We start from the raw sequence: 20345 nt of genomic DNA, 5'->3' as shown, positions 1-20345 counted from the left end.
TATTGAAAAGAGAACTGTATGCAATGGACATTTGGAGTGGAATATCTCGCAAAACACAGCACCATATGAAGATGCACAACCTCACCGTGAGAAACAACACAAAATCCGGACGGTCGAGGACTGGAGGCGCGTAGTTTTGCCTGACGAGTCGCAATTTTGCCTCTTTTTTCAGATGATGAAAAGCTTCGAGTACACCGCCGACTCAGTGAGGCATTGCCCCCTAGTGGTTGGCTGGTGTATCAGGAGTGTTTGTACCATAATTTATTTACATTACTGTTAACATAAATCCGGAAGTTTATTTTATTATTCTAGTTGATAAAGTGTTGCTTTTTCTTCTACATAGTCGTTATGAGTATGTTGTGGATGGTCCCGTCCACCAGATGATAACATCCTTGATCATGAATTCGATTCTATTTGACGAGCACGTTATCGTTTTCGACTGGCCCGTAACACCACTCGATCCTAATCTAAAGCCTAGTTTACACGACGACACTAGGTTGCAGGCAACTGCGCTACCGACCACTGCACATGCGCGCCGCGCGTTTGGGCAACTCATCGGTGAAACTAAACAGTTCCGGCGTCTTCCAACTTCGGCGACACTAGTTGCATGAGTTTTGAGGTTATGAGCATTCGCAGGGTATAGACAAACTGAAATATGAAGTGGGGAACGGAGAATAATGTTCGCTTTTTGGAGGTCTATGCTTTACATACGTGTTTGTGGGATTTCGGTGATGCTAATAACAAAAATAAGCAACATATTGCTCCTCCTGAGACCATCACGTGAGAACACAGATAGTTTGACAATATCTGAGCTGCAGGGCTAAATTTATTGAATTAGGAGCACATATACAACTGAATTAAGAAAAATACAAGCAAATGTAATTATAGATGTGGAAATGCTCTCGTCTACAAGACTAACATCGTTCGAGTTGGCTGACCTTTTTTTTAGGGTTATTGTTAACAGGATGGAAGGCTACAGAAATCAAGAAGCTGCATTCTTTATTCAATATTTATCTATTTAAAACCTTTCAGAAGTGCTCCCCATTGACGTGTTTGAGAGTAGTTTGCAAACCATTCTCTTCTTAATGCGGCCTGCTTCGAATAATTACTGCTGTCAATGTTAATAACTGTTACTGTTAATGTTAAAAATTATTGGTGTTAATGAGAATGCGTTATCAGCAACTAAAACCGCATCTTATAGTATGCCCAGTACTCTGGATTTTAATGCACGCGATGTGATATGTAATTTCAGTTCTGGCGGCAGTGGTTCATGCATTACGATATCTTTATTCCTTATCGTATAATTAATTCAATTTAGATTAAACGTGAACAGTTCTGGTGACATTCTAAGATAAGTAAAAGAACTTCATGGGTCTTCCATTATAAATTATTTCAGCAAGGATGCTGAGCAACCGAGCTGACGTCTTTTCTTCATCCAGTGTCTTATCTTTTTCTTATGCAGCGATTCCACGCAACAAGCTTTAACTCCATCACAACTCATGCGACGTGCAGGTGTCAAAACTTTCATTTCAGACACAACTCAGGAACCCACAAAACGACGAAACTGAAGTGTATACTGGTTTCGCCGTGTCTACAGTCAAATATGAAACCATTTGCGTGCAACTCATTCCACGATTGGTGAAACCCAATGTCGTCGTGTAAACTAGGCTTAACAGAATTGTTTGGGACTCTTTCGAACATCAGGTGTGTAATGGCTCTTTATTTACGTGACCATTACGGCAATCCAACCCCAGTTCTCGATACCAGTAATATCGTACTACTTTTCTGCGAAGTAACAGACATATTTTTGTGACAATATTCACATTTGGTTTTATTAATGTATAGGTACTCCGATGTATATTACAGTGATATTGCTCTTGTGTGTATTCATTACTGTGAGACTGTCATAATCTTTTACTTACTTATAACCGTTTTGGCGCGAATGCGCACAGAGGAGTCTATGTTTCACTTTGCAGAAGTTAAGTTGTTATTTCGCTTTGTGAAAGAACAGTCAAGTCTTGTTTTTGGTTTAAGTGGAAATTAAATACGTGAAGACTGATACAAGACTGCTTTCTTGATGATGTGACAATTAAGAAGAAGTATATGTGAATTTACAAGAAGTTTAATACGAATGTGGATCGTGAACAGCAAGTCAAAAATTATTTCCACCATACCATTCTTCTGATCTGGGATTGTTTGATCATTAGGAACTTCCTGAAAAACGCATTTGTAATGTTTTCAAATACTGCTAAAATACAGATCTGGACCTTATAGCAGTCAAAGTGGAATCACCCTAGAATCAACAAGATGAGTCATAACAACTTCGACCAAATCTACGAGGGAATCCATTAAAGATAAGTGCCAAAATTAATGACTTTTTACAGTGACTTCATTATTTCCATTGTGACGATACCATCCACACACTTTGTTGTTGCCCGATAAAGCGAACATATGCTGCGTGAGCAACATTATTAATCTTTGCAAGTGGTGGTATTGTTAGAGGTGATAACTATCACTCATTATCTTCCCCGTTTGGTACCTGTACGAGAGCTGGTCAACAACGAGTAGCTTCAGCGGGATGTAGGGTACGTGCAAACACTTGAGAACTCTCTTCCTCGCAAACCTGACATCATTGTCGAGGCTACGGGCAGAATTGGACGGTATTTTCGTAGTGACTCCTGGGGACGGCTACACTTTTTGTTCGGTGGGCTTATTTACGAAGGAAGTAACAGAACCAAAAGAGAGAGACGGCACGAGAAGTTCCTCACCGTGAGGCAGGGCGGCGTTGACGACGGCGCAGACGGCCCCGGAGCAGAGCGCGGCCAGCAGGGCCGGCGCGAAGAGCGCGGAGCGGCCGACGCAGACGGCCACGGTGTCCCCCTCCCGCAGGCCGGGCACCGCCCTCCACAGCGCCGACAGCTCCGCCGCCGCCTGCCGCAGCATCCAGTCCGCCCGCCACTCCTGGCCCAACACCACCTGAACCACACGACGCACACAGTCACAGTCATAGCCAGCAGGTATGATCACTAAACACACGGCTATTTCTGGGTGGCGTTAACGTCTAGGAGACCCAACGGGGTCCTCTGTTGAGGAACGAGCCAGGTTGTGTAGTGTTAGCACACTGAACTTGCGCACTCCAGAACACAGTAATCCAAATTCCCTTCGATCCGCGCAGATTTAGATTTCCCCTAGTCGCTCAACGCAAATTCGGGGTAGTCCCTTTCAAGTGTGTGTATGTGTGCTTGTGTGTGTGTGTGTGTGTGTGTGTGTGTGTGTGTGTGTGTGCGTGCGTGTGCGAAACTGGCGCCCAACGCCGAGGTTATCGGCGTCCTTACACGCATTAAAAGAAAAGTATGTGAGTAAAATGACTAAAGCTGAGTCCCCACACAGTGAGGAGAAAACCTACAAAATGACACTCATTCATTCATTCTCACAGCTTCGTTGACCTATACAATCGCTCTATCTCACAGGCTTTAATACAACGGCGAAGCCTGTAAGGCGTTATACAACAGATTAAAAGAGAAGTAATACCGCAGAAGACCTAAAAGAAAGTCGCAGTGTAATGTGACTGGTTGAACATAGACGAAAAAACATATATGAACCAGTTAAGAACAGCTCCTTTAAATTTGTGGAAACAATTTGTACAGATCACAAAACCTTAAAATTCCAACCACATTCGTTTCAGTGTCACTTCAAGTAGAGGGCAGATCTGCTGGCAAATCTGCTGCTGCCCTCTGGTTCGAAAATAAAACACGATAATAATATGTGGCGCACAGTGAAACGCCCCCTTAGAAAAATTAATGAATTACTGTGCCGATAAACCTCTTACGTTATTTGATTTTCAAACAGCTGAGCAGAACTGAACATACTCAGACATTTCTCTCTTTACTTATTCTGATCAACACTAAACTGACACACAATATTTTTAGCGCAACGCAATCTGACTTTCAATAAACCCTACAAAAGAATGGCCCTGACTAACAATAACCTATACCGTTCATGAATCACTTACCTCACAAAAATCTTCGTTACTCGAACTACTGCAATACTGCGAGCGCCAATACTGCCAGCTAAATAAAGGATTCTAACTACTGAAGGCACTGACTACTGATAGGCATAGTTAGCAAGTGAAATATTTTGATAGAGAACAAACATTGTATTTACTTTAATAATGTTCAAAAGTCATCATATATATGTCAGTTCATGATATCCAATACTACAAATTTACTCTTTCTGATGGACACACGTCCTGATCGTCCGCTCTCAAAATTCTGCCATTTCTCTCCCCACATCCACCACTGCTGGCGGCTCACCTCCAACTGCGCAACGCTACGCGCTGTTCACATCCAACTGCCCAACACTACAATAGCGAATATTCCAACAATGGCAATCAGCCACAGACTGCACACAGCACAACCAGTGATTTTCATACAGAGCGCTACGTGACGTTACCAATATAAAAACCTAAACAGCCTACTTACAACAGTTATCCATATGCCACAAAACACATATTTGAGGGTCGAGGTACTTTAGAAAGGATGAGGCCGTTTTCCATACCAAACCCACTCGCAATTCGAATTTCTGCTCAGTCCCTAATTACAGCGTTCTGGATAGCACGTTACACCTTGACATTCCTCTCCATCTGAATTTTTTCAATCAATTTAAAATAAATCAATAAACCACTGATCCAGTAAAGAAAGCATTTCTCGTGTATAAAGCAGATTCAAACGTGTGATTACTTTAAAAATGAGTTAGTGTTAAATATTTGACATCAAGTTTATTGGCGAGAAAAAAAAGGACAACATTTGAAATTATACTTCACGCTTATTGGATGTTCTCATTGTGAAACATAGTCACAATATAATCTGGGTAATTTGAGCACTAATTTAAACTCTCCATCATCAGCCGTTATGCCACAACAACCTTTTTCTATCTGAAGGCAAAAGCTTTATTTTGTGATTACTGAAAAACAACACCGGATACTGTTTTTCCACGCTTAGCACAAGACCTTTTGGAGAATTTATTCTCATTTACAGGTGTGTTCCATTACATAAATATTTTACGTGAGCTTTTCTGCCTATTGTGCACTACACTGTCTTCCTGAGGTCATACTGCAATCAGAAAATAAGGCATATAAGTGTTGGACTGGAATTCAAGAGCAGGAAAAGGGAGAGAAGGAAACATAGTAGGTGGATATGGATTGGGGCTAAGAAATGAAAGAGGAAGCCGCCTGGTAGAGTTTTGCACAGAGCATAACTTAATCATAGCTAACACTTAGTTCAAGAATCATGAAAGAAGGTAGTATACACGGAAGAATCCTGGAGATACTAGAAGGTATCAGATAGATTATATAATGGTAAGACAGAGATTTAGGAACCAGGTTTTAAATTGTAAGACATTTCCAGGGGCAGATGTGGACTCTGACCACAATCTATTGGTTATGATCTGTAGATTAAAATTGAAGAAGCTGTAAAAAGGTGGGGACCTGGATAAACTGAAAGAACCAGAGGTTGTACAGAGTTTCAGGGAGAGCATAAGGGAACAATTGACAGAAATGGGGGAGACAAGTACAGTAGAAGAAGAATGGGTAGCTCTGAGGGATGAAGTAGTGAAGGCAGCAGAGGATCAAGTAGGTAGAATAGGTAGAAAGAGGGCTAGTAGAACTCCTTGGGTAACAGAAGAAATATTGAACTTAATTGACGAAAGGAGAAAATATAAAAATTCAGTAAATGAAGCAGGCAAAAAGGAATACAGACGTCTCAAAAATGAGATCGACAGGAAGTGCAAAATGGCTAAGCAGGGATGGCTAGAGGACAAATGTAAGGATGTAGAGGCTTATCTCACTAGGTGTAAGATAGATACTGCCTACAGGAAGATTAAAGAGACCTTTGGAGAAAAGAGAACCACTTGTATGAATATCAAGAGCTCAAATGGAAACCCAGTTTTAAGCAAAGAAGGGAAAGCAGAAAGGTGGAAGGAGTATATAGAGTATATAGAGGGTGTATACAAGGGCGATGTACTTGAGAACAATATTATGAAAATGGAAGAGGATGTAGATGAAGATGAAATGGGAGATACGATACTGCGTGAAGAGTTTGACAGAGCACTGAAAGACCTGAGTCGAAAGAAGGCCCCCGGAGTAGACAACATTCCATTGGACGGCCTTGAGAGAGCCAATCGTGACAAAACTCTACCATCTGGTGAGCAAGATGTATGAGACGGGTGAAATACCCCCAGACGTCAAGAAGAATATAATAATTCCAATCCCAAAGAAAGCTGGTGTTGACAGAAGTGAAAATTACCGAACTATCAGTTTAATAAGTCACAGCTGCAAAATACTAACGCGAATTCTTTACAGACGAATGGAAAAATAGTAGAAGCCGACCTCGGGGAAGATCAGTTTGGATTCCGTAGAAATATTGGAACACGTGAGGCAATACTGACCTTACGACTTATCTTAGAAGAAAGTAGGCAAACCTACGTTTCTAGCATTAGTAGACTTTTTTTTTTTTTTTTTGGTCATCAGTCTACTGACTGGTTTGATGCGGCCTGCCACGAATTCCTTTCCTGTGCTAACCTCTTCATCTCACAGGAGCACTTGCAACCTACGTCCTCAATTATTTGCTTGACGTATTCCAATCTCTGTCTTCCTCTACAGTTTTTACCCTCTACAGCTCCCTCTAGTACCATGGAAGTCATTCCCTCATGTCTTAGCAGATGTCCTACATCCTGTCCCTTCTCCTTATCAGTATTTTCCACATATTCCTTTCCTCTCCGATTCTGCGTAGAACCTCCTCATTCCTTACCTTATCAGTCCACCTAATTTTCAACATTCGTCTATAGCACCACATCTCAAATGCTTCGATTCTCTTCTGTTCCGGTTTTCCCACAGTCCATGTTTCACTACCATACTCCAGACGTACATCCTCAGAAATTTCTTCCTCAAATTAAGGCCGGTATTTGATATTAGTAGACTTCTCTTGGCCAGAAATGCCTTTTTGCCATAGCGAGTCTGCTTTTGATGTCCTCCTTGCTCCGTCCGTCATTGGTTGTTTTACTGCCTAGGTAGCAGAATCCCTTAACTTCATTGACGTCGTGACCATCAATCCTGATGTTAAGTTCCTCGCTGTTCTCATTTCTACTACTTCTCATTACCTTCGTCTTTCTCCGATTTACTCTCAAACCGTACTGTGTACTCATTAGACTGTTCATTCCATTCAGCAGATCACTTATTCTTCTTCACTTTCACTCAGGATAGCAATGTCATCAGTGAATCGTACCATTGATATCCTTTCACCTTGAATTTTAATTCCACTCTTGAACCTTTCTTTTATTTCCATCATTGCTTCCTCGATGTACAGATTGAAGAGTAGGGGCGAAACGCTACAGCCTTCTTAATACGAGCACTTCGTTCTTGATCGTCCACTCTTATTATTCCATCTTGGTTGTTGTACATATTGTATATGAACCGTCTCTCCCTATAGCTTACCCCTACTTTTTTCAGTATCTCGAACAGCTTGCACCATTTTGTATTGTCGAACGCTTTTTCCAGGTCGGCAAATCCTATGAAAGTGTCTTGATTTTTCTTTAGCCTTGCTTCCATTATTAGCCGTAACGTCAGAATTGCCTCTCTCGTCCCTTTACTTTTCCTAAAGTCAAACTGATCGTCACCTAGCGCATTCTCATTTTTTTTCCATTCTTCTGTATATTATTCCTGTAAGCAGCTTCGATGCATGAGCTGTTAAGCTGATTGTGCGATAATTCTCGCACTTGAGAGCTCTTGCCGTCTTCGGAATTGTGTTGATGATGCTTTTCCGAAAGTCAGATGGTATATCGCCAGACTCATATATTCTACACACCAACGTGAATAGTCGTTTTGTTGCCACTTCTCCCAATGGTTTTAGAAATTCTGATGGAATGTTATCTATCCCTTCTGTCTTATTTGACCGTAAGACCTCCAAAGCTCTTTTAAATTCCGATTCTAATACTGGATCCCCTATCTCTTCTAAATCGACTCCTGTTTCTTCTTCTATCACATCAGACAAATCTTCACCCTCATAGAGGCTTTCAATGTATTCTTTCCACCTATCTGCTCTTTCCTCTGCGTTTAACAGTGGAATTCCCGTTGCACTCTTAATGTTACCACCGTTGCTTTTAATGTCACCAAAGGTTGTTTTGACTTTCCTGTATGCTGAGTCTGTCCTTCCGACAATCATATCTTTTTCGATGCCTTCACATTTTTCCTGCAGCCATTTCGTCTTAGCTTCCCTGCACTTCCTATTTATTTCATTCCTCAGCGACTTGTATTTCTGTATTCCTGATTTTCCCGGAACATGTTTGTACTTCCTCCTTTCATCAATCAGCTGAAGTATTTCTTCTGTTACCCATGGTTTCTTCGCAACTACTTTCTTTGTACCTATGTTTCCCTCCCAACTTCTGTGATGGCCCTTTTTAGAGATGTCCATTCCTCTTCAACTGTACTGCCTACTGCGCTATTCCTTATTGCTGTATCTACAGCGTTAGAGAACTTCAAACGTATCTCGTCATTCCTTAGTACTTCCGTATCCCACTTCTTTGCGTATTGACTCTTCCTGACTAATGTCTTGAACTTCAGCCTACTCTTCATCACTACTATATTGTGATCTGAGTCTATATCTGCTCCTGGGTACGCCTTACAATCCAGTATCTGATTTCGGAATCTCTGTCTGACCATGATGTAATCTAATTGAAATCTTCCCGTATCTCCCGGCCTTTTCCAAGTATACCTCCTCCTCTTGTGATTCTTGACCAGGGTATTCGCTATTACTAGCTGAAACTTGTTACAGAACTCAATTAGTCTTTCTCCTCTTTCATTCCTTGTCCCAAGCCCATATTCTCCTGTAACCTTTTCTTCTACTCCTTCCCCCACAACTGCATTCCAGTCGCCCATGACTATTAGATTTTCGTCCCCCTTTACATACTGCATTACCCTTTCAATATCCTCATACACTTTCTCTATCTGTTGATCTTCAGCTTGCGACGTCGGCATGTATACCTGAACTATCGTTCTCGGTGTTGGTCTGCTGTCGTTTCTGATTAAAACATCCCGGTCACTGAACTGTTCACAGTAACACACCCTATGCGCTACCTTCCTATTCATAACGAATCCTACGCCTGTTATACCATTTTCTGCTGCTGTTGATATTACCCGATACTCATCTGACCAGAAATCCTTGTCTTCCTTCCACTTCACTTCACTGACCCCTACTATATCTAGATTGAGCCTTTGCATTTCTCTTTTCAGATTTTCTAGTTTCCCTACCATGCTCAAGCTTCTGACATTCCACGCCCCGACTCGTAGAACGTTATCTTTTCGTCGATTATTCAATCTTTTTCTCATGGTATCCTCCCCTTTGGCAGTCTCCTCCCGGAGATCCGAATGGGGGACTATTCCGGAATCTTTTGCCAATGGAGAGATCATCATGACACTTCTTCAATTACAGGCCACATGTCCTGTGGATACACGTTACGTGTCTTTAATGCAGTGGTTTCCATTGCCTTCTGCATCCTCATGTCGTTGATCATTGCTGATTCTTCCGCCTTTAGGGGCAATTTCCCACCCCTAGGACAAGAGAGTGCCCTGAACCTCTATCCGCCCCTCCGCCCTCTTTGACAAGGCCGTTGGCAGAATGAGGCTGACTTCTTATGCCGGAAGTCTTCGGCCGCCAATGCTGATTATTTATCAAAATTTAGGCGGTGGCGGGGTTCGAACCCCGGACAGAAGACGTTTTGATTATGAATCAATGACGCCATCCCTAGACCACGGGTACATGCCTTATAAACTTGCAGAAAGCTTTTGACAATGTTGACTGGAATACTTTCTTTCAAATTCTGAAGGTGGGAGGGGTAAAATACAGGGAGCGAAAGGCTGTTTACCATTTGTTCAGAAACCAGATGGCAGTTATAAGAGTCGAGGGGCATGAAAGGGAAGCAGTGGTTGGGAAGGGAGTGAGACAGGGTTGTAGACTCTCCCCGATGTTATTCAATCTGTATATTGAGCAAGCAGTAAAGGAAACACAAGAAACATTCGGAGTAGGTATTAAAATCCATGCAGAAGAAATAAAAACTTTGAGGTTCGCCGATGACATTGTAATTCTATCAGAGACAGCAAAGGACTTGGAAGAGCAGTTGAACGGAACCGACAGTGTCTTGAAAGGAGGATATAAGATGAACATCAACAAAAGCAGAACGAGGATAATGGAATGTAGTCGAATTATGTCGGGTGATGCTGAGGGAATTAGATTAGGAAATGAGGCACTTAAAGTAGTAAAGGAGTTTTGCTATTTGGGGAGCAAAATAACTGATGATGGTCGAAGTAGAGAAGATATAAAATGCAGACTGGCAATGGCAAGGAAAGCGTTTCTGAAGAAGAGAAATTTGTTAACATCAAGTACAGATTTACGTGTCAGGAAGTCGTTTCTGAAAGTATTTGTATGGAGTGTAGCCTCGTATGGAAGTGAAACATGGACGATAAATAGTTTGGACAAGAAGAGAATAGAAGCTTTCGAAATGTGGTGCTACAGAAGAATTAGATGGGTAGATCACATAACTAATGATGAAGTATTGAATAGAACTGGGGAGAAGAGGAGTATGTGGCACAACTTGACAAAAGAAGGGACCGGTTGGTAGGACATGTTCTGAGGCATCAAGGGATCACAAATTTAGCATTGGAGGGCAGCGTGGAGGGTAAAAATCGTAGAGGGAGACCAAGAGATGAATACACTAAGTAGATTCAAAAGGATGTGGGTAGCTGTAAGTATTGGGAGATGAAGAAGCTTGCACAGGATAGGGTAGCATGTCGAGCTGCATCAAACCAGTCTCAGGACTGAAGACCACAACAACAAGTGTTGGAATGCTTTTAATATGTTAAATATTTTTAGTATTTTTCTCTATGTACAAGTATTGTGCCTTTTCCGTTACACATAATATCACACAGATGCTGACCACCACTTACACTATTTCTTTCCCTAATCAAAGCGTACTACAGAAATATTACGACCGTGCCGTTTCACAAAATACATGTATACACTCAGAGGTTAGAGGATCATCAGAAAATGTATCATCTCTGACTGTATACAAACTGTTTGTGAAACCATATTATCGTAATATTTCTGTACCATCTTTTGATTACAATAACAAACAGTGTAATTAATTATTTGCAAATGTGTGATATTATGTGTAATGGAGGAGACACAGTACTTTTACGTAGAAATACATAAAATACTATCTCTAACGTTAGCATATTAGAAACATTCCATGATTCATTTGTGCGATTTTCCGATGGCAGCGTAACCTCAAAAAGGCAATAGGCAGAAAATCACAAAACCCAAAAGTATTTATGCAAACAAATGCGCTTGAAAATGAGAATAAATCGATTATGATGAGCATTATTATGATTTCTTTAATGTTGGAGGTTGCTGTCTTGTTGTTTATTAAACATAACTCTTAAACACTGGTTTTTTGTGTTGAGTGCATATTGAGTTGAGTATATCGTTTCCATTGTTGATAGGGAAGAAGGAAAAAAGTGATTGTTGGAGAACCGAGTTGCTGACAAATAGATGGAACCTCTCAAATATGACGATAGGTGTCCGAACATGATGTCTCCATCTACATTTTCACACCTTTCTTTTTTTAACTTCGTGTTCTACAGCTAGTCACCCAAGAACCTCAGTGGCTGTTCTTTCTTCCTTGTTTTCTGTTTTTCCAATGCTTCAACCTCTCCCCATGATGTCTTTTCATTTGTTCTTTACGTTTCGTTGCTGATTTATTATCTCTTCTTTCTTGAAAGCCGTGACATTTAATATTATATTCTTAAAAAGGTTTCTTTCTGTTATTTACGATTCGTTGATGTAGTTTCTTTCTGGTTTATTTCTGATACCTGTATTCCATGATATTGGCTATTTCTTTCACCAGAACCACAGCAATATTTGTTTCGATACCTTATTCTCATTCATTCGGTAAGTGTCCAAAGAATGTTAATCTTCACTTTGCCATTACCTCTGTTATTTTCTCTACAGTTTCTCTGATCTCCTCCTTACTCTCAGGTTCCAATAACCGTGGTTTGTATTGTATCCATCACTATCCTAATAAAGACCTCAATTCGGTCTAGCTCGCAGTTCATCGTTATCAATCATATGCGTATAAACATCCTGGCCATACCACTGTGGAATAGCGTTTTAGTGTTGTTTTCCAGATATGTATTTCTTCTTGCAAATATTTTTTGTCAAACCATGTGTTGTTTTTATTTTGTTAACTCTTGGAGCCATTGCAAATATTTATATTCCACGCCGATGCATAGTTTCTCCATGATATTTAAATCTAATAACTCGCTCCAATTTATAAAGTTATGTTTCCAGGTCTTTCAACCATATTTTTATATTTGTCAAGAATTTTGTCTCCCTCATTAAATTTTGAGATCAGTTCTGTTTGCTATTTTCTTTTTTTTTTTATTTAATTTCAGACGATGTGTATGAGTTTGAGGTGACCAGGTTATCATTCATTAAATTGTATGGCATTGTGCAACTGACCGTATGAAGTTAATGATTATATTCCCTTTCTCTACGGATACGAATGGAATGTGAAGAAGGCAGACAATAGCTGCCTTCGTCATAGGTTGATGGTCCAAACCATATTGTATTTTAAGGTTTTCACGTCAAAATCACTGTAGGGAAGGAACTCAAATACTAGCGTCACTAGTTACTATGGTTGGAGACAGAGACCTTTTCTTGTCTACTTTTCGCCTAAACATTTCACTTAGCCAGTTGTTAATAGCGATTCGTTCTTTTCCTTAAGTATATCTGGGATCGGGAACAGATTTCTGCTAGACTTACTGGCTTATTTTCAATATCATAGCGTTTACAATAACATCAACAGAATTTTCTCTTATCATCAGATAGGATGTAAAACTATCAATAGTCTGTCAGGCGATAACGCTAAGAAAAAAGTGTAATCAGCGTGAGAGGCGACAGCACTAATGGGATTATGTGTCGCTGAGCCAAACGACAAGCAATACATAAATAACGACAGTGCTGACTAACATAAAACCACGACTGTAAAATAATTTTCACAAGTGACTTGGGACTCTTCGAGGATTAAACGGATGCGACACTGAGTGTACTCAACAGCGCTGCACGTCCAGCTGTAAAAAGAGAGCAAGTGACTATATTTTACCATTTCTGATTTCTAAGATATTTGTGTGATACTAAGAGGCAGATGGCTCTCTGTTTCGCAGTCTAAATGGAACGCTACCTCATTTTGGAGATGATCGCTGGTGTGTAGAATGCCTACTAGTCATCGGATCATGAATTTTCTGAATGCTGTTACATGGCAACGGACGATTAATTTTGGGGATTTAGTAATAGCGTAGGCTGATCAGAGTACTTAATAAATTATGATACTTTCAACAATGAGGTATTTATACAGTGGCGTAAAACGGGCTGCTTTGCATCGAATGGCCATGTGGGAAACAGCAAAAAATGTTTGTTCAAAAAAAAAAAATGGTTCAAATGGCTCTGAGCACTATGGGACTCAACTTCTGAGGTCATTAGTCCCCTAGAACTTAGAACTAGTTAAACCTAACTAACCTAAGGACATCACACACATCCATGCCCGAGGCAGGATTCGAACCTGCGACCGTAGCGGTCTCGCGGTTCCAGACTGCAGCGCCTAGAACCGCACGGCCACATCGGCCGGCTAAAAACGTTTGTAAATACTTTATTGTTGTACTCTTCAGTCCGAACATTGGTCTAATACAGTTCTCCACGACAGTGTCCTCATTTGTGCATAATTGAAGCAACTAACGTTGTTTACTATTTGCTCTAGTAAATACTCGATCTCCCTCTAAATAAAATTTGTGCTCTCGCATCTCCTCCACCACCAAATTAACTATTCCTTGATGTCTCAGGATGTCTTTTAGCAACCGACCTCTTCTTTTATTCATGTATCCTAGAAATTTCTTTTCTTTGCAATTAATTCATTACCTCTTCAATAGAAATCTTATCTATCTTTGCAACCTTCAGCATTCTACTGAAGCCCCATGCTTAAGCTTCTATTCTTTTTTGTGTGAACAGCTTACGTCTACGATTTTACTTCCCTTTAAGCTACACTGCACAAAAATACCCTCAGGTACGACGTCCTAACACTTTAATTTATATTCCATAGTGTCAAATTTCTATTTTTCAGAAACGATTCTCTTGGTACTGCCAGTCTGAATTCAGTGTCCTATTTACTTCAACGATTGTCACTTATTTTTTTCCCCAAATAGCAACACTCATCACCTTCCAATTTCTCATTTCCTAATCTAATTCACTCAGTATCCCCTGATTCAGTTCGACAACATCCCGCCATCACGGATTTAGAAAACATCTTTCTTGCGAAACACAACTAGCTCTTTACTCACACGAAGTGATGAGTGTTATTGAGCAGGGATTTAAAATTGATTCTGTATTTCTAGATTTCCAGAAGGGTTTGAAACTGTACCTCACAATTTTCTTGTAGTAAATTGCGTGTTTATGGAATATCGCCTCAGTTATGCGACTGGATTCGTGATTTCCTGTCGGCCACGTCACAGTTCGTAGTAACTGACGGAAAGTCATAGAGTAAAACAGAAGTGATTTCTGGCGTTGCGCGTGGTAGTGCTATTGGTCCTCTGCTTTTCCTTATCTATATAGACGATTTAGGAGACAATCTCAGCAATTGTCTTGGGTTGTTTGCAGATGATGCTGCCATTTATCGTCTAGTAATGATCTGTAAGGTGCGAAAATTGTCAGTTGACCCTAAAGAATGAAAAATGTCAGGTCATCCGTATGAGCGCTAAAAAGAATCCGTTATACGTGGGTTACACGATAAATTAGTAAAACCTAAAGGCCGTAAATTAAGCTATATACCTAGGAATTACAGTTACGAATAACATAAATCGGAAATAAAACACAGAAAATGTTGTCAGGAAGACGAACTAAAGAGTACGTTTTATTTGCAGAACACTTGGAAAATGTAACAGGTCTACTAAAGAGACTGCATACACTGGACCTGTCCGTCCTCTTTTGGAGTATTGCTGCGCAGTCTGGGATCCTCCTCATATAGGATTAACTGAGTACATCGAGAAAGTTCAAAGGAGTGCAACACGTTTTGTATTATTGAGAAATCGGGTGGAGGCTGTCACTGACATGAGACAGGATTTGGGGTGGATATCGTTAAAACTAAGGCGTCTTTCATTGCGGTGGAATCCTCTCGCGAAATTTTAGTCATCAACTTTTTCCTCCGAATAAGAAAATATTTTGCTGTCGCCGATCTACATAGGGAGAAACGGTAATCATAATAAATAAAGGAAATCAGAGCTCGCACGTTAAGATATAGGTGTTCGTAGTTTTCCGTGCGCTGTTCGAGATTGGAATAATAGAAAATTTATGTGAAGGTAATTCGATGAAGCTCTTGCCAGGCACTTAAGTGTGATTTGCAGAGCATCCTTGTAAGTGTAGATTTAGATGTAGTTTACCTTCGTTTTACTTTGGTGGACTATCAGCTTATAACCTGTTTTCTACACACTATCCATATGGTCTCTTATTGAAATAAAAAGCTATCGACAAACTTTCAAGTTACCATTTCTTCTCCCTGAATTTTTGTTCTCCCAAATTTATCCTTACCGACGGTATAGAAAAGGAAGATGGTATGGAGTTGATGCTATTTCCAATAGAATGCAAAAAAAAGACAGGAAGGATGTCCGCAAATACAGGTCTATTTCAGTGATTACAAAGTTTCCTGATAGTTTTACGAGAGGAATGTAATCCAGGATAAGCCCTTATGTTGATAATAACAACATATTTTGCTTCATTGAATCTCTGTTTGACTCCTGACGAATTCATAGTATCATCTGAGTTATTCTTACTGCATAGAACAGCTGTAGTCTACTCAAACAATGAATTCCGAGACGTACGTAGCATTCAATGTCAGAGACTATACACAAACCTCGAAATGAGTACGAAATCCACATTTACTATCAATGAAACGCTTCTGATAAGCCACTGCCTGGCTACCCATTTCCTCAATAATTCTCTTCAATCAGTCCTTGAATGTACCTTTTTTACACACAGAAAACAAAGCAAAAGATAGTTACGCATACTGAGTAAAGTTCACTTATTCCTTAACGTGGGAGAATTCCAAAGATTCCAAAGATTGAAATTGTACTGAAATGCAGGAGGATCTGCAACGAATTGACGCATGGTGCAGGGAGCGGTAATTGAATCTCAATGTAGACAAGTGTAATGCGCTGCAAATACACAGAAAGAAAGATCCTTTATCATTTAGCTACAATATAGCAGGTCAGCAACTGGAAGCAGTTAATTCCATAAAATATCTGGGAGTAGGCATTAGGAGTGATTTAAAATGGAATGACCATATAAAATTAATCGTCGGTAAAGCAGATGCCAGACTGAGATTCATCGGAAGAATCGAAAGGAAATGCAATCCGAAAACAAAGGAAGTAGGTTACAGTACACTTGTTCGCCCACTGCTTCAATACTGCTCACCAGTGTGGAATCCGTACAAGATAGGGTTGATAGAAGAGATAGAGAAGATCCAACGGAGAGCAGCGCGCTTACAGGATCATTTAGTAATCACGAAAGCGTTACGGAGATGATAGACAAACTCCAGTGGAAGACTCTGCAAGAGAGACGCTCAGTAGCTCGGTACGGGCTTTTGTTGAAGTTTAGAGAACATACCTTCACCGAGAAGTCAAGCAGTATATTGCTCCTTCCTACGTATATCTCGCGAAGAGACCACGAGGATAAAATCAGAGAGATTAGAGGCCACACAGAGGCATACCGGCAATCTTTCTTTCCACGAACAATACAAGACTGGAATAGAAGGGAGAACCGATAGAGGTACTCAAAGTAAGCTCCGCCACACACCATCAGGTGACTTGCGGAGTATGGATGTAAATGTAGATGTAGAAAGGTTTCGTAGAAGAGTGAATTCATGAATATCTCACATAATGAAACGAGTTTAAGGTTCAAAATGGTTCAAATGGCTCTGAGCACTATGCGACTTAACTTCTGAGGTCATCAGTCGCCTAGAACTTAGAACTAATTAAACCTAACTAACCTAAGGACATCACACACATCCATGCCCGAGGCAGAATTCGAACCTGCGACCGTAGCGGTCACGCGGTTCCAGGCTGAAGCGCCTTTAACCGCACGGCCGAGCTTAAGGAAATCCTGGAAATGGGAAGTCTCTGAATTAGGAAATTAAATCAGCCCTTCTATCAAAAAGGTATAAAAAAAGTATATGAACTGAGGTAAAAGGTTTTTAGAAATGAAAACACACTTTGCTTCGCAGATGAATGTTAAACTAGCTGCCATAGATCCAGTTTTGAGAGTTAGATATTGTGTGTAGGTTATACTGGTAGGGGCAGTGTCTGGTTTCGAAAACTATGAATTCATCTTATGGTGAGTTACTAAAATGCGTCTAAGTAAGATCCTCAAATTTATTATTTCCTGTATCCAAATTGACATCAATATCTTCGTATTTATATTTTTTGCCTCCTTTTGTCATTGTGTATTAGATGGTAATCATTTAACGATCTACATTCAAGATCTAAGTATGTTCTTTTTTGCACAATTAACACATAACATGTGTGAAAAAAACATCACCAAACCAACGTTTTCTAATCACCATGAAAGTGTGTACTTAACCTGTAATACTACTTATACCCATAACAATAATAATCATTACATTCTTTTTTGCGAGTATGATCAATGAAAGAAATAAGTTTTGGGTTTCATGTCCCATGTACACTGAAGAGCCAAAGAAACTGAACACCTGGTAATATGGTGCAGGGCTCCCGTGAGCACGCAAAAGTGCCGCAACACGACGTGGCATGGACTCGACTAATGGCTGAAGTAGTGTCGGAGGGAACTGAAACCATGAATCCTGCAGGGCTGTCCATAAATACGTAAGTGTACGACAGGGTGGAGATCTTCTGAACAGCACGTTACAAGGCATCACAGATATGCTAAATAAAGTTCATGTCTGAGAAGTTTGGTGGCCAACGGAAGTGTTTAAACTCAGAATAGAGTTCCTGGAGCCACTCTGTAGCAATTCTGTACGTGTGGGGTGTCGTATTGTCCTGCAGGAATTGTCGTAGTCCGTCGGAATGCACAACGTCCATGAATGGATGCAGGTGACCAGACAGGATGCTTGTGTACGTGTCGCCTGTCGGAGTCGTGTTTAGACGTACCAGGGGTCCTATATCACTGCAACTGCACACGTCCGACACTATAACAAAGCCTCCACCAGCTTGGACAGTCCCCTGCTGACATGCAGGGTCCATGGATTCATGAGGTTGTCTTCATACCGATACGAGTCCATCCGCTCGGTACAATTTGAAACGAAACTCGTCCGACCAGGCAACATGCTCCAGTCATCAACAGTGGAATGTCGAAGTGGACGGCTCAGGTAAGGAGTAAAGCTTTGTGTCGTGCAGTCATCAAGGGTACACGCGTAGACCTTCGGCACAGAAAGCCCATATCGATGATGTTTCGTTGAATGGTTCGCACACTGACACTTGTTGGTGGTCCAGCTTTGAAATCTGCAGCAAATTATGGAAGGGTTGCACTTCTGTGACGTTGAACGATTCTCTTCAGTAGTCGTTGGCCCCGTTCTTGCAGGATCTTTTTCCTGCCGCAGCGATGTCGGAGATTTGCTGTTTTACCGGATTCCTGATATTCACTGTAGACTCGTGAAATGATCATACGGGAAAATCCTCACTTCATCGCTATCTCGGAGATGCTGTGTCCCATCTCTCGCCGACTATAGCACCACGTTCACTCACTTAAATCTTGATAACCTGCCATTGTAGCAGCAGTAACCGATCTAACAATTACACTAGTCAATTTTCTCATATAGACGTTGCCGACGCAGCGCTGTATTCTTCCTGCTTACATATCTGTGTATTTCAATACGCATGCCTATACCAGTTTGTTTGGAGCTTCACTGTATGAAGAAATCATAATGAGGGAGCACAAACTGGAATTGAACAAGGCTAGCGAACTGGTAGTGAAATTTTGTCGATTTACTTTGAAAAACCATCCAGGAATTCGCCCTTCATTTTTTGTTAAACTACAGGAAACGTAAATCTCAACAGGAATAAACAGTGGGTTACTGCGTCTTCAGTAAGAGAAGTTATTGAAATGAGCTAACTTGTCGCAAATAAGTTCCAGAGCACACACCCCGCCAAATCAATGCCACAGACTGAAGAAACTTCTTTCAGTTGGAGGCCCATAATTCAGTATCACAGTTTCTAGTCCTTAGAATCCTTGGCTTAATAGGTGAGGTACTCAAGGTTTAAAATAGCCTGAATCAAGAGCGAAAAAGTATGCAGTTTCCATTCGTCGCATTTGGATTTGAATTGAATGTGGATTAGCACGTCAGTATCGAACAAGCAAATTAATTGCGTTAAAATTCCTCTTGTTCAGTTTTGTATATTCAAAGTGAAGGAAGACCCTTCAGTAGGAAAGACAGGACAGAGGAAAATAACAGTTTAGGCTACTAACTTTTACTGGTCTCACAAGGATCAGGAGGCAAGAAAGTCACTTTTGTAGGAAACATCATAGAAGACGGTATGATTTAAAGGACTCATGGACTTGAATTTCCTTCGTAAGTATGCAGTATGTTAGCCATTGCAAGGAATACTTCTCAGTTTCAGGTTCATAGCTCTAAATTCACACATCCTAAACGGTTTCAGATGGTCCTCAAGGTTTCATATAGCTCCTAGCAGTTGCCTGAAACACGCGTGCTGTATGTCTACATCTGGATCGATACGCCGCAAACTGTTTGGTGGCGGGTACTTCGTGTATCACTGTCACTCTCGCCCACTTCTGTTCCAATCTTGAATGGTTGCCGGTAGGTCTCCGTGTGAGCACGAATGTCTTTAATTTTGTCTTCATGGCCTGATCGCGAGATATACTTAGGTAGAAAAAATAGACCTTTTGATTCTTGTAGGAAACAATGATATCGGAACTCGAACAGTAAACAGCACCGTGAAGAATGGCCCTCTTGGAGCATCAACCATTGGAGTTGACTGATCGTCACCAGGACGCTTTCGTGCTAACTACATGAACCGGTAACGAAACATGCTGCTCGTCTTTAGATATTCTATTATATCAATTCTGTCTGTCTTGAAGCCAAATCCTTGTCGAATGAGTGTTTTGTAAGCTACCTCCTTTGTTGACGGACTATATTTCCTGAGGATTCTTCCAATGAATCTGTATGCATCTGCCTTTCTGAAGTGTTTCCTTTATTATTTTTATCTG

General features: G+C 40.8%; 1 protein-coding gene across 1 annotated transcript in view; it reads right to left on the bottom strand.

Annotated features, from left to right (window-relative positions):
• The window catches only part of LOC124804317 (4-coumarate--CoA ligase 1-like), a 73363-nt gene that overhangs the window by 45884 nt on the left and 7134 nt on the right, over positions 1 to 20345 (bottom strand). The window contains exon 2 of the mRNA XM_047264745.1: positions 2769 to 2976. Coding sequence (XP_047120701.1) covers positions 2769 to 2976 — 208 coding nt within the window. The remainder of the gene's footprint in view (positions 1 to 2768; positions 2977 to 20345) is intronic.

The sequence above is a fragment of the Schistocerca piceifrons genome, chromosome 1 (assembly GCF_021461385.2).
Source record: "Schistocerca piceifrons isolate TAMUIC-IGC-003096 chromosome 1, iqSchPice1.1, whole genome shotgun sequence".
Lineage (NCBI taxonomy): Eukaryota > Metazoa > Arthropoda > Insecta > Orthoptera > Acrididae > Schistocerca > Schistocerca piceifrons.
This window is presented reverse-complemented; position numbering and strand designations above follow the sequence as displayed.